The sequence below is a fragment of the Mastigoproctus giganteus genome, chromosome 3 (genome assembly GCF_048544385.1).
Source record: "Mastigoproctus giganteus isolate SK-2022 chromosome 3, ASM4854438v1, whole genome shotgun sequence".
Lineage (NCBI taxonomy): Eukaryota > Metazoa > Arthropoda > Arachnida > Uropygi > Thelyphonidae > Mastigoproctus > Mastigoproctus giganteus.
In genome coordinates this window covers 199,949,497-199,962,651 of record NC_143577.1, presented here as the reverse complement: position 1 = coordinate 199,962,651, position 13,155 = coordinate 199,949,497, and the positions used below count along the sequence as shown (strand labels likewise).

At 37.2% G+C, this 13,155-nt stretch overlaps 1 protein-coding gene across 5 annotated transcripts in view; it reads right to left on the bottom strand.

Moving 5' to 3' along the window:
* Positions 1-13,155, bottom strand: part of LOC150088569 (kinesin light chain-like) — a 376,502-nt gene that overhangs the window by 169,964 nt on the left and 193,383 nt on the right. For all 5 annotated transcript variants that reach the window (XM_090369572.1, XM_090369571.1, XM_090369570.1 and 2 more), the window contains exon 8: positions 9,454-9,627. In XM_090369572.1, the coding sequence (XP_090225698.1) occupies positions 9,454-9,627 (174 nt within the window). The remainder of the gene's footprint in view (positions 1-9,453; positions 9,628-13,155) is intronic.

The following is a 13,155-nucleotide window of genomic DNA, read 5'->3' as shown; positions in this document are numbered from 1 at the left end:
ACGCTATTCCAGTCAATTGTATCAAAGGTCTTGCAAAATCAATAAACAAGCCAAAACAGTATTTTTCTCCATGACTCCACACACACAACCTCAACCTGTCCAAAGCATCATCAGTACCTCTCTCAGCTAAAAAACCGAATTGGTCATCAGAGAAGCTCACATTTGTTCTCACAATGTCCATAACCCAATTCAACATATTCTCATACACCTTGCAACGCCACTGAGCACTGTAATTGATCTATAATAATCTGGTCTGTTTCTTGGTTTTGCCAGGGATTTTAGCAAAAGCTTCAGGAGTCTCTCTATCCATGGTTTTGGAAAGACACCATCTTGAAGACATGCATTAAACACTCCTAATAGATACCGTGACATGATTTTAAAGATCTGGCTAATTATCTCACCCTCTATTAAATCCAATCCTGGACATCCATTTTTCCTTATTCTCTGAATCTCCGGTCAATTCATCCAACAAGAAAGGTGCTATACTCACTCCATTATTCTCATCGAGTACCCTGCTTTCCTCATAATCTGCATTTTCACTGCAATCCTCCACCAAATGATCTAAAATGCACTGAATATATAAAATGCACTCTTTTTACACAAGTGAGTATTCCTTCCATTATTGCACATAGAATTCTCCTCCAGGGTCATGCAACTTAATTCAGTGTAATTTCTACACTAACCCTCCCCCCATGGGTCATTATTTCCAACTGTATGAACTAATTCCTTCCAAACTATTTTTCCTTCCTAATGGTGCAAGTATACTGTTTTCTCACCCTTTGTTAGACCTCACATAACCACAGTAGTTCAGAGTCAGTCAGCGCCCTCCTCCTACCATGCTGATAACTCCTTTCACAACCTAGTAACTCCAATGTCCACCACTTAATGGGCACTCTTTTATTTTGAGTCCTTTTCATAGCCTTGTCCGATGCATGGTAAAGCTACATCCACAACATATCCGCTGATTCCACACCAGATTGATCGTTTAGCATCTATGGAATGAGTGCAGCACTTTGCTCAAGCAATTCTCAATCAAAGTTCTGTCAGTGTACTGTATGCATTAAAAAATGGCACAGCTGCCCAACAACAAAGTTCTGACCTTCTCTTCCCTGTTCATTCACGAAAAACCTTATTACACGGTGGCCACTGCCTACCCAATCAGATTCAACCGACCAATCACCAATCAATACAAATCCCAAATTATTGGTTAGAGTTAAATCTATATTAGAATCTCCATTCACAGTCCAAAAAGTAGTGTGTTCTGACCATCAATTACGAATCACCAAATTATTACCACTAACTGTCCCTTCCAATTCATAACCACTCCTATCTGTTTCCGAACTATACCACACTATTCTTTGAATTAGAATCCATGCATAAGATACCATTTTCTCCGCACAAATGATCCATCTAATAATCAAAGTAGAGCACGATATCATTCTCACCATGAAGATACATACAGAGTCTAGTCACAATATTATGACCACCCCCCCCAATGCAGACATCACACATGCTTAGCAAATCTTACAGTGCACGTCAAGTTCACACATCGCAAGCATATAGGGCTTGATATTCAGCATCCATGAACACAGTAACAGACACTGTCACGGGCAAAGCATGCAGCCTATCAGACCTGGTAAAAAGCATGACTGTCGGCTATCAGGCCAGGGGTGCCAGCATTTTCGAAACAGCGGACTTTGTAAAATGCTCACATGCTGCAGTGGTGAAAGTGTATCAAGACTGGACGAATGGGGCAGTTTTGATGACCTGATGTGCCAATTGTGGAGCCCCATGTGCCACTGATCCCAGAGGTAAATGTCGACTGACATAGTTGGTTAGGACCAATCGGTGTGCTACTGTTGCTCAACTGGCCATCCAAATGAACCGAAAGGCCACCAGAAAGGGCTCCAACATAACAGTGCAGCGAACTCTGTTGCACATTGGTCTCCGGAACAGACACTTGTTGACAGCATCCATGCTGACAGCCATTCATCGCAAACAACGGTGTTAGTTTGCACAGCAATACCGACACTGGACCCCAGCCGAGTGGCAATGGGTGGCCCTCTCTGATGAGTCACGGTTTCTGCTCCACCGAGTGGATGGATGGTGGTGTATCAGGCGTAAACCCTCAGAGAACAGACAAGAAGGTAGACACCCGGACACGATTGTTGGCAGAAAGCAGGCTTGGTGGGGGCGGCGTTATGGTCTGGGTAATGTTTTCATGGCATGGGTTGGGTCCGCTGATACCTCTGGAGAGCACCCTGAACAAAAATGGTTACCTATCAATCGTCGCCAATCAGGTATACCTGTACATGTTAACTGTGTTCCCTGGGGGTGATGGTATTTATCAGCAAGACAATGCGCCATGTCCGTGAATGGTTTGAGAAGCACAACGAAGACTCCAAGCTACTCCCTTAGTCACTGAATTCCCCAGATCTTAAACCAATTGAAAATCTATGGGACCACCTCGATCGACACATCAGACGGATGGATCCTCCACCAAAAAACGTACAGGAACTCTGTGGTTCACTGCAGTCCGCATGGTTACAGATACCCGTAGCAACCTTCTGCGGACATACTGAGTGCCTCCCATGGCGGCTGGCTGCGGTGCATGCTGCGAAAGGTGCATATTCTGGATACTAGGTAGGTGGTAATAATAATGTTACTGGACCCTGCAGATGCCACAGAAAAAAAAAATGAATGTTTCCATGCATATACAAACGGCAGTCTTCACTGTGAACTCCTGCAAAACTGTGATGTGTAGTTCATCGTTAAAAATAATTGCAGCACGTAGTTTTTCCAAGCCACCTGAAACCACTCTTGTACCCAAAGAAAATCCCATTACCTTCCCTTCTATAGTATAGGGTTCTTGTATGCATGCAATGACCACTTTTTATTGGTTGCATGTGATTCTTAGCTCGTTTGCAACATTTTGGACCTCTGCTCATTAATCTGTATTAATTGTAATGCACCTCTAATTCTGCTATGATTGTCCAAGTGCATTAACAGTCTGCTGTTCCTAATTCTAGTGTGTCTACTAGTTTGTCTTGCAACTAAGTGAACTAACTGTACCTGTTTGTGCTATTACCAATTCACATGCTCGACTAGTGATTTGATAAAAGACTACAGTAACTGCACGACAAAGACGCAAACAATCTCATAAGAAGATGCTTCAATAATTTAAAAAAAAGATTATCTGATCTTCATAGCAACAAAGTTGATAAAAGAAACTGCATTGGCAATGAAGCTGCAAAAAAATTTCATAATTAATTTTTTATTATTACTGAAGAGAGCATGTTTCAAAGCAAAGTAAGATTGGTTTGTTCCAGATGATGATACCAACTAGAAAATTCTTCTTAAAGGAGAAGAAAGCAGCACTGCTGAAAGATAGGAAAAATATGCCTCATGTCCATGTTCCACACTTAATGCTATTTATTTATTTTTTTGCTCTTCCTTAGCAGTTAAAAGGTTTTATTTTTTTTTTAATTTATTTATTTATTTTTTTTTTTTTTACCAATTATATTTTGGTTCCCAATGTATTCTCTTACGTTTTTTTCTTTTTTATTTTATTTTATTTTTGGCCAATAATATAGTTTAAACTCAACTGTAATTCTGTCTCTGCAGAAGCAAAATAGATTCCAACATACTAGGCACAATTATAATACATTTTTCCAAAATTAATACTTTTTTAATCAAACATGAGATGTTCTGGAATCTAAAGTGAAAAAAACTTTGGCCATGAAGTGAAACTGAAAAGTGAAATTGAAAAAAATTCACAAGTCAGGGTCAAAATTGAAAGTGTCTGCAGTTCTGCCCAGACACAATAGGAGGAAGTATACGATGAGAGTCTTGTCAATCAATTCAGCCCTGGAGAGATCTTGCAAGGCTCTTGGGGTAGAATATTTCTCAGCATGGTCTGCGTTGTTAACATGAAAAACTGTATCTACAGGTATGTGATACACTTAAATAGGAAGGGTGCAGTGCTAGGTGGGTTGGAAAACTGATAGTTTCGGGGGATTCACAGACTAATAGATTAAGAGTAGTTGCAGGCAGAGGTGAAAGTGATCCTTGCGGTGCTTCTATTGGAATGAGCAACCTGGAAAGCAAGTCACTGGGGATTTCAAGTACAGCTGGTAGTCATTAAGGAACAAATAAATACATGGACTTGTTAGGGCAACTAAGAGTAAGAACAGGTGCATATGCATGTACACCAATGCCAGAAGTATGTTTGATATCCCAGCAGTATCTGCCTCCCCTTGGATTCAGGGAAGGCAGATACTGCTGGGATATCAGAGATGTAGTGTCACATAGAGAAAAAGAATGCAGAATGGGAATTTGGGGAGTACAGTGTGTACAGAAAGGATAGGCAGGAGAGGAGGGGGTGATGCTGTTATTAAAGGGAAAAAAAACCTAAGACATCCAGTTGACATGGGTGGACACTGCAATTCCAATGCTTTTTGCACCAAACTGGGAGTCAGTTTGATGTGAAAAGCATTGGGAAAGCAAAAATGAGGGTAGGAGTGTTTAATAGGACAAATGACTCTGATAAGTACAACGAATAACTGTACAGAGAAATAATGGGCCAGTCAACAAGATTGTCTTATAATGGGGGATTTTAACTTCCCAGATATTGACTGGAACTTGTGGATTAATTACTCACACACTAGAAAGACTTTTGTGGATTTATTGAGTGTTGTTTTCTATAGCAGCATGTTCAAGAGGCAACCCCACAGGAAATCATACTCTTGATATGAATATCAGCAGAGATTATTCATGCAGTAATAATTTGCAGCTAAAGGAACCAATAGATGGCAGTGATCAGTGTACTGATGTTGGATTTACTTAAAGATAACTACTATCAGGGGTAAAGGGAAGGGTTTTCACTTTCGTAAAGGTGATTACAGTAGCCTCAGATAGTTTTTAAATTCTATACAGTGGGTCCAACCGATGATGTTACCAACAGCAAATTCTAAATGGTAAGCATTCAAGGAACTAATCTTGGAAGCTACTAGGTTTTTCATATCAACTAGGAAATACTGTTGAAGGTTTAGGCCTAAATGGATGTCAGATGAACTAATGACTCGTGGAAGAGAAGAAACATGCAAGGGATGCATATAAATTATCAGGCGACACAGAAACCTATGGTAGATATAAGCTAGTCTGTAATCAAGTCACAAAGAAAGTCATACAAGCAGAGGCAGATTACGAGAAATCTTTGAAAAGGATGCAAAGAAAAACAGAAGAGACTTCTTTACTTATGTAAACTCTAGAAGGAAGGGGATGAGAGATTGGTCCACTTGACATTGATGGTTTGACTGACCCTGTCAGGTAGCTGACTTACTGAATTTTTTTTTTTTTGCATCTAAATTCACACATGCAGAATTCTTTTGGGAAGAGGATGCTGGAAGTTTATCAAACTCTAACAGGGAGCTTAATAATTTTGTAATAACTGAGAAGAAAGTGGAAAAGAAACTGTTGAAGTTAAACATAAGAAAGCCATCTGAGGTGGATGGGATCTATCCAGTTATATTAAGGAAGGCAGCGAGGGAAGTAAGCTAACCCTTAGCCATAATTATGAGATCATCCTTAGATTCAGGGGAGGCTCCTATGGACTGGAGATGTGCAAATGTCTCTCCAATTCACAAAGGGGGATCAAAAGGTGACATGACTAATTACAGACCTGTTAGTTTAATTCCTGTTCCAAGGAAAATAATATGGAGTCACTGGTTAAAGAAGCATTGCTAGATCATTTACACAAGACTGCAGTTATAGTTCAACACAGCATGTGTTTAAGAGGAAGTCTTGTGTAACAAATTTGATTGGATACTATGATGTGGTCACAACAGAACAGAATGCAAAAAATAATTCTGATGTCATATACTTAAATTTTAGGAAAGGTTTTGTATCAAAGCTTTTGTTGCAAATGGAAGACTAACCGGAGCAGTGTGGCATTAAGGACAAGTTGCTGCTATGGTTAAAGGGATGGTTAAGTGGGAGAAGTCAGAGAGTGGTAATCAATGAACCCTGCTGTTCTTGGATAAATGTTATTAGTGGAGTCCAGTATTTGGTGTTGGGCCCATTGTTGTTTTCAATATTTATCAATGATATTGATGAAGGTATATCAGGCTTAATGTTCAAGTTTGAAGATGATGCAAAGATTGATAGGGTTGTTGATGACAGTAATGAAAGTACACTATTGCAATAGGATCTATAAAAGTTGGACAGATAGGTGGTAACTGAAGTTTAACACTGACAAATGCAAAGTACTGCATATGGGTAGCAGTAACCCCAGTAAGCATAGACAGTGGTGCTACTGGCCACTGTCTACGTTTAACGTGGTTACAGTGTGCTCCTGGATTTTATATTAAAATATGATTTTAAGAAGAGTTATTTGATTTTTCTTAGTGATCACCTTGTTAACGAGTTGCATTGTAGTTAGGGTTGAGTGTTTTTGCACCATATCAGGTAGTATTCAACTACTTATAGACTTGTGTTTATTTGACAGTTGGAATGTTCTTAGTTCCAATGGTCAACTGATTGGTTGCCTATGTTACAACATAGCATAAATACTTAACATTTTATCTGGCTATAATTTAAAATTTATTCATTGGGACTAAACCTATACAAACCACCATGAAAATGGGTTTAAGAAAATTCAAAAATCATTAATATATTGGACATTATCAGCTGGAGATTGAGAGAGGAAGAGTGATAATGTGCCACCTCACTGAAGATTAAAAAATAACAATAATGGGGGGCACTAAGTGGGGCTTTGCTGTAGTCACATTTCCTCTTCAAGAGCATCTCGTGGGATGCATGATGACTCTTCCTATGATTAAAGCCGGCCCCTTTTGAAATGGGCCATGTGGTAGGCAATGACATACCACCACATTATCTGATGCCACAGACACGATAACAAAACCAACTCCAAAAACTGCTGTTAAAGAAGAACTACAACTAGGTGGAAGGATAGGATCAGTGAACTTTTGTGCGTGACATTTTGCGATGCCGATTGGTGAAATGGGAAATTTTTATTTTATTTTTTTGGCTAATGCTGTATAACAGGGATTGATGCAGTTGGAGGATTTTGTTGATGGCCACAACAGTTCCTCAAGGAAATATGTGACTGGAAGAAGAACCCCAGAGTAATATACCAACTGTGCGGTACTACAATCCGGGAAGTGGAGAGTGAAAAAGACCTTCATATCAGACTATATATGTAGTCTGATATGAAGTTTCCTGGGCAATGCAGACAAGCTGCAAGAGTAACTCATGGGGTCTCTCAATGATGTACAGGAATTTTGCTAGCAGGGATAAGGAGGTAATCCCCTTGTATAAGTCAATGGTTAGGTCATATCTTGAGTATTGCCTACAAGTGTGAAGGCCTCATTTTTAGGAAAGATGCAGAGCTGCTGGAATGAGTACAGAGAAGGATAACGAGATTGGTGAAGGGAACAAAGGGTTGCTCTTACAAAGAAAGGATTAAGTTCTACAGACTGCAGCGTCTGGAGACTAGACACCTGAGAAGTGATCTGATTGAGGTATATAAGGCCATGAATGGTTTGAGCAAGCTCAATGCCGATGGGATTCTTCCTCTTGCTCAGGTTACACACCTGAGGAGGCATAAATGTAAACTGAGAAAAGACAGTTGTAGAATAGATGTGTGGAAATTTTCCTTTAGCCAGCGGGTGGTTGATTGCTGGAACAAACTTCCATCGGTCATTGTGGAAGTTGATAGCTTAAATAAATTCCGGGAAAAACTGGACAAACCTTTGGAGCAAATGGATAGGTGAAATGGGAAGTTTTTATTTTATTTTTTTGGCTGATGCTGTATAACAGGGTTCGGCAACCTGTGGCTCTTTGAACATGTAACTGTGGACTCGCATTGCCCACATGTATTTCCGCAAGCAAATATTTTCGAACATGAACTATATTAAAAATAAATCAAGAAACCATCTGAACAATGCGAGTCTCTCAGCATGTTTAAAGATGAAAATTACAGTATACTTGCCTGATGTTGAGAGATTCGCTCAAGAAATTTAGCAGCAAAAGTCACATTAATTTGTACCTAATTGGATCTTTGTTACATTTTTTCAATATTAATAAATAACATTTCAAAAACTATATTTTTTTTTAATAAAACACCTTCCCACTCTATTCCATTTCTTAACCCCCCCTCATCCCAGCTTGAGCAGAGGCTCTTCGGATTCTTGTTTTTTTTTTTTTTTTTTAAATTAAATCAAAAATGGTTCTTCACTCAAAAAAAAAAAAGGTTGCCGATCCCTGCTGTATAAGCTTGCTTTCTTGCATCATATGCTACTGCTAATGCTAAAGTACCTCCAATACTGTGTAAACGTGGATTGAAGGTTGTGATGAATGGAGATAATGTTGACGTTAGACTTAAGTTTCTCTAGATTTTAATTCTTAGAAAACAAATATGAAGGCAGCCTGTTCAAAAGTAAATAAAGAGATAAATAAGGAAGAGAAAAAGTTACTTTAGGATTAGAAGTTGAACCAGGAATAAATGTTGAATAGGTGATACACATTTAGACTGGTTTAGAAGAAAGAAGTAGACTTACAGATGTTAATTTAGAAGGAGTGCCCAAGAAATATCTCCAGAAAATGCATATAGCAGAAATCAAATATGTATGACAGCCAGCAGAATGAGCTTGAGGATTATTAATTAATCTTACTGCGGTCTAGAATTCTTCTAATCTCATTCATCCAGAAAATTAAAGGAAGCATTAGACAGAATGTGTTTGCACAACAGGAGATTTGCCAAAATCATAAATGCTAGAGGTGAGAGGGAAAGTAAGATGCTAATAAGCTAGCTTAATTTTTAAATGAAAATTAAATGGATCCATCAGGAAGTAACAGAGGTGGAAGTATGGATGGCCAAAAGTTGTAGTCAACTGCTATTACAAAAGCCAGAAGGTGTTTACTATTTTGATAAGAGCAAAGTTTCCTACTCAGTCTTTTCAAAATCAAATTTGGATATAATTTTATTTCATAGCATGTGGCACATTTATTGAGCAATTTCTCATCTTCAAAACATTCTTCTTGCCTCTTCTTAGAATGAACTATTTTTCTATGAGTCCACTATTTAATGGTATGAAACTCATTAACCTTCACATGATTGATATTTTTGTTCTAAAAGTTTCGTTCAAGAAGTGATCTTTGATGCATTAACTTTTTTTTTATTCTATTATTAACCTGTTTTGTATCATAAAGTTTAACCAAGAATAGTTTGCCTGTGAATTTTTATGTTATTATCCATATTGTATTATAATTTTGTTCAAAGTGTAAACTCTATTTTGTGCAGCATTTCAGAAATCTGTCTTTAGACAAATTTAACTCCATGCAGGTTTAAGTGATTAAATTTTCACATTCTCCAATGTAAAGTTTGTATTCTGTTTAATGAAAGTCTGAAATTATTCAAACCTCATAACTCACCAAATTATTTTTTGTTTTGGCTACATTTGGATCATCTGGTCCCAAAGTCTTTTCATAAATCTCTAGAGCACGTTGGTAATACTGTTCAACCTCTTCATATTTTCCTTGATTCTGACACAAGAGAGCTAAGTTATTTAACTGCTTTGCTACATCTGGATGATCTTTACCTAATACCTGAATAGACAAAATATATTAAATTCATAATCAAACTATTAACACTTTGTCAAAATTTGTTTTACACTTATATAAAAAACAGAATAATGCAGCCATGTTTGTATTATTAAGTGAACATAATTACATCAACAAATATTTCCTTTGTTTCTAAAGGAAGAGAATGTCTCAAAATTATTCATTCAAAATGAAAAATTTACTCCTTGCAAGGTATGTGTGAGAGAGAGAGATGTGAAAATTTGTAGTACTATGGCTTACCTGTAATACTTTCATTGCCCGTAGGTGAAGCTGCTATAGGGCACCAGACAGTTAAAACAATACAAGAGAAGGCAAAATGCATGGTATTTACAAAATTAATGGTGTTCATAAATAAATAATCTCTTTATAGACAGTTAAAACAATACAAGAGAAGGCAAAATGCATGGTATTTACAAAATTAATGGTGTTCATAAATAAATAATCTCTTTATAGCCACACAGAGTCATAGGAGTTCACAAGATAGAAAATGCAAGAACATTACTGTATTTTGTGGTATACTTAGAATCAAACATGCAGTATAAATAACTCTGTGCTGAACCATGTAGCACTAAGTAATTGTTATGCCTCTTATACATAAATAATGAGTTCAATTGGCTGTACAAAACAAAGAAAGTACTTCAATGCTGCAACCTCATTAGGTATTCATTCAGGCTATGGGGGGGGGGGATTACTCACAGAAAAGGAACATCTTGGCTATGCAAGTTTACAGACAACTCAGAGAATCCATGAGATGAAGACAAAAAAGCACAAAAATCTTTGCAAAAATTAAGTGTGGTCAGTTTTTTTTTTTTTTTTTTAAGGGGGGGGGGAGAGTTATCTGATTAGGTCATAGCAGGAATAGAATAAAATCTGAAATCCAGAATGGGGGTGGGTGTAGCAGTATAAGGCCACCTCCAAAGAAAGCAGTACACTGTGGTAGTAATATACTGAAAACAAGACTACCTAGTGTGCTTGCTAAGTAATCTCCTTTATTACTTAAAATTTATTGGATTTTTGATAACTTTTTTTTTTTTGATGTTATAATTGATGTTTTTTTTGATATAATGATGTTATCATTTTTCTTTTATCTGATTAAGTGGGTGGTGAAACATTTTCTTACTTGGGAAAGGAATTAATGCTAAAACAATAGTTGAAGTAGGAGAGAATTTTGCTGTTACAGTAGGCGCCTCCGTAGCCAGGTGGGAAGGAGCAGCAGTGCGTAGCACACGCTTCTTGATTAGACCTGGGTTCGAGCCCGTCACCACCAAATACGGAGGATGCGGAAAGGTCAAGGAATGACCACCGCATATCCCGGAGCAATATGGCCTTAGTTGCTAATGCTCCTAAAAACCAAATAACTAACTAACTAACTAACTAGCTGTTACTGTGTTTGCTGTACTGATATAACAATATAAATATTATTATAGTCTATAAACTATAAATTTTAAAACTTAACTACATAACATAGCTACATGTAAGCCAGTGCTTAAGCACTATGTCTACAGCAGTTTAACCAACCAAAGTTATATTATTAGAAGTACCAATAGTCTTCTCTATTGGGGAAATTTTACTTATTCAAAGTATGAAAGATATGCAACTTATGAAGGATTTCACAATATGACATGTAATGTTTGCTGATGCCTCTAATAGTACAACTTTAGTTGTTTCAACCACTATAGACATGATGCTTAAGCACTTACTCATATATGGTTGAATTTTTCTGCAGTTTGAAGCCCTGTGCTTAAAGTTTTATGTTTTGACTACACACCTTTTAACATCTTCCATATTATTCATAACTGGGTTTTTAGTTTTTATACTACCATGTACCTATTCATGGAGGAGCCAATTTGTCATCAATGCCCATTTGGGTGGTTGTATCCATTAAGAATAAGTAACAATAGTCTCTATTTGAGGTGGTAGATGACTTTCATCAACCGGTGAAATACCACCACTTTGCTTATTGGAGGCTTGAAGTGGTGAAACCCATGTTTAGTCTCTAGAGCAAAGTTTCCGGCACCCCCCCCCCTCCCCCCATACTTCTCCTTCAACCCAAGCACGGTACTAAGTACTATAGGTTTTGATACCTTTTGTGTTTGGGGTTTTCATAAAAAAAAAAAAAAAAAAAACTGGGGAAGCATTAGTTATTTTTCGATAAGCAAATCATTGTGAAGGATTTCACAATATGAGATGTAAGGTAATGATGCCTCTAACAATACAACTTTGATAGGTTAAAATGCTGTAGATATGATACTTAAGTACCAACTTAACTGTAGTTGAATTTTTCTGTAGTTTGAAGCCTCTTGCTCTAAAGATTTTTTATGACATACATAACATAGTAGGTAATGATGTAGTAACTGGAAACAGTGTCATTTTATTGCACTATTCCCAATTACTACTGCACTTGCATATCTTTTAATGTTATGAGAGAACTGAGATATAGATTTTAACTAAAATCATGCCTCGGACTAAATTTGGGAATATTCTGCCTTAGGATGGGTTGGGGATACCAAGAGCAGTTCTTTTATGAATTAGGGGCTTATCATTTGTAATGCTTGTGGAATGTATGCAGAGCTGTCCAAAGCAAGAGAAGTCACATAAGGTACCTTTGTATAGTTCAATACAAAGAATGTTAAGAGATTAAGTAAGAATTCAGTATTTTGATGGGCAAATTTGGGTGCCTGAAAGAATACACTCAAAGGAACTAAAAATGGGGTAAATCAATCAAGCATACAGCTGCCCAACTGAGTGCTAGAGCCTGCTCTTTTGATTCAAACAAAACAGCAGGACTGTCAAAACCAGAAGGTGCTGATCCCACAGGAAATAGCAATTACTGGTTACTAGGAAGTGGGAAATATTTGTACATATATCTTCAGCAATTAAGATCTATTTATTTATATATCATGCAAAAAAGGGTAGGTGGAATAGGACCATAGTACATCTTCCAGGGGCAAAAGTTAATGATATTGTAGAACAGTTATATTTTAAAGGTACAAATGATGGTGATATTTTTGTAGACATTGGTACTAATGATATTTTTAAATATTTCAGTGGGACCAGTGATGTTAACAAATACAAATGCTATTCAGGGAATTAATTGTAGAAGCTACTAAGATTTTTATACCAAATAAGAGATACTGTTCAAATTTTATACTTAAAACGAAAGACAAATGAACAAAGGAGACTAGTGGCAAAGAGAAAAATTCATGCGATGAATATAAATTATCAGGGGTCGGAGAAGCCTATGGTTCTGCAATCAAGTTACTAAAGGAGTTAGGCATGCTAAGACAGATTGCAGACATCTTTGGCTAAGAATGCTGAAATGTAGTAGGAAAGAATTCTTTGCTTACGTTAACACTAGACAGAAAAGAAAGAACCATATTGGTTGACAGGAGAGAATGGCATAACTACTGATGATTCCATATGGGTTGCTGACAAACAATATTTTTCATTTAATTCATGCATGAAGATGTTTGTAAGGATGGGGATACCAAAAGTATACCTAATTCTAACTGG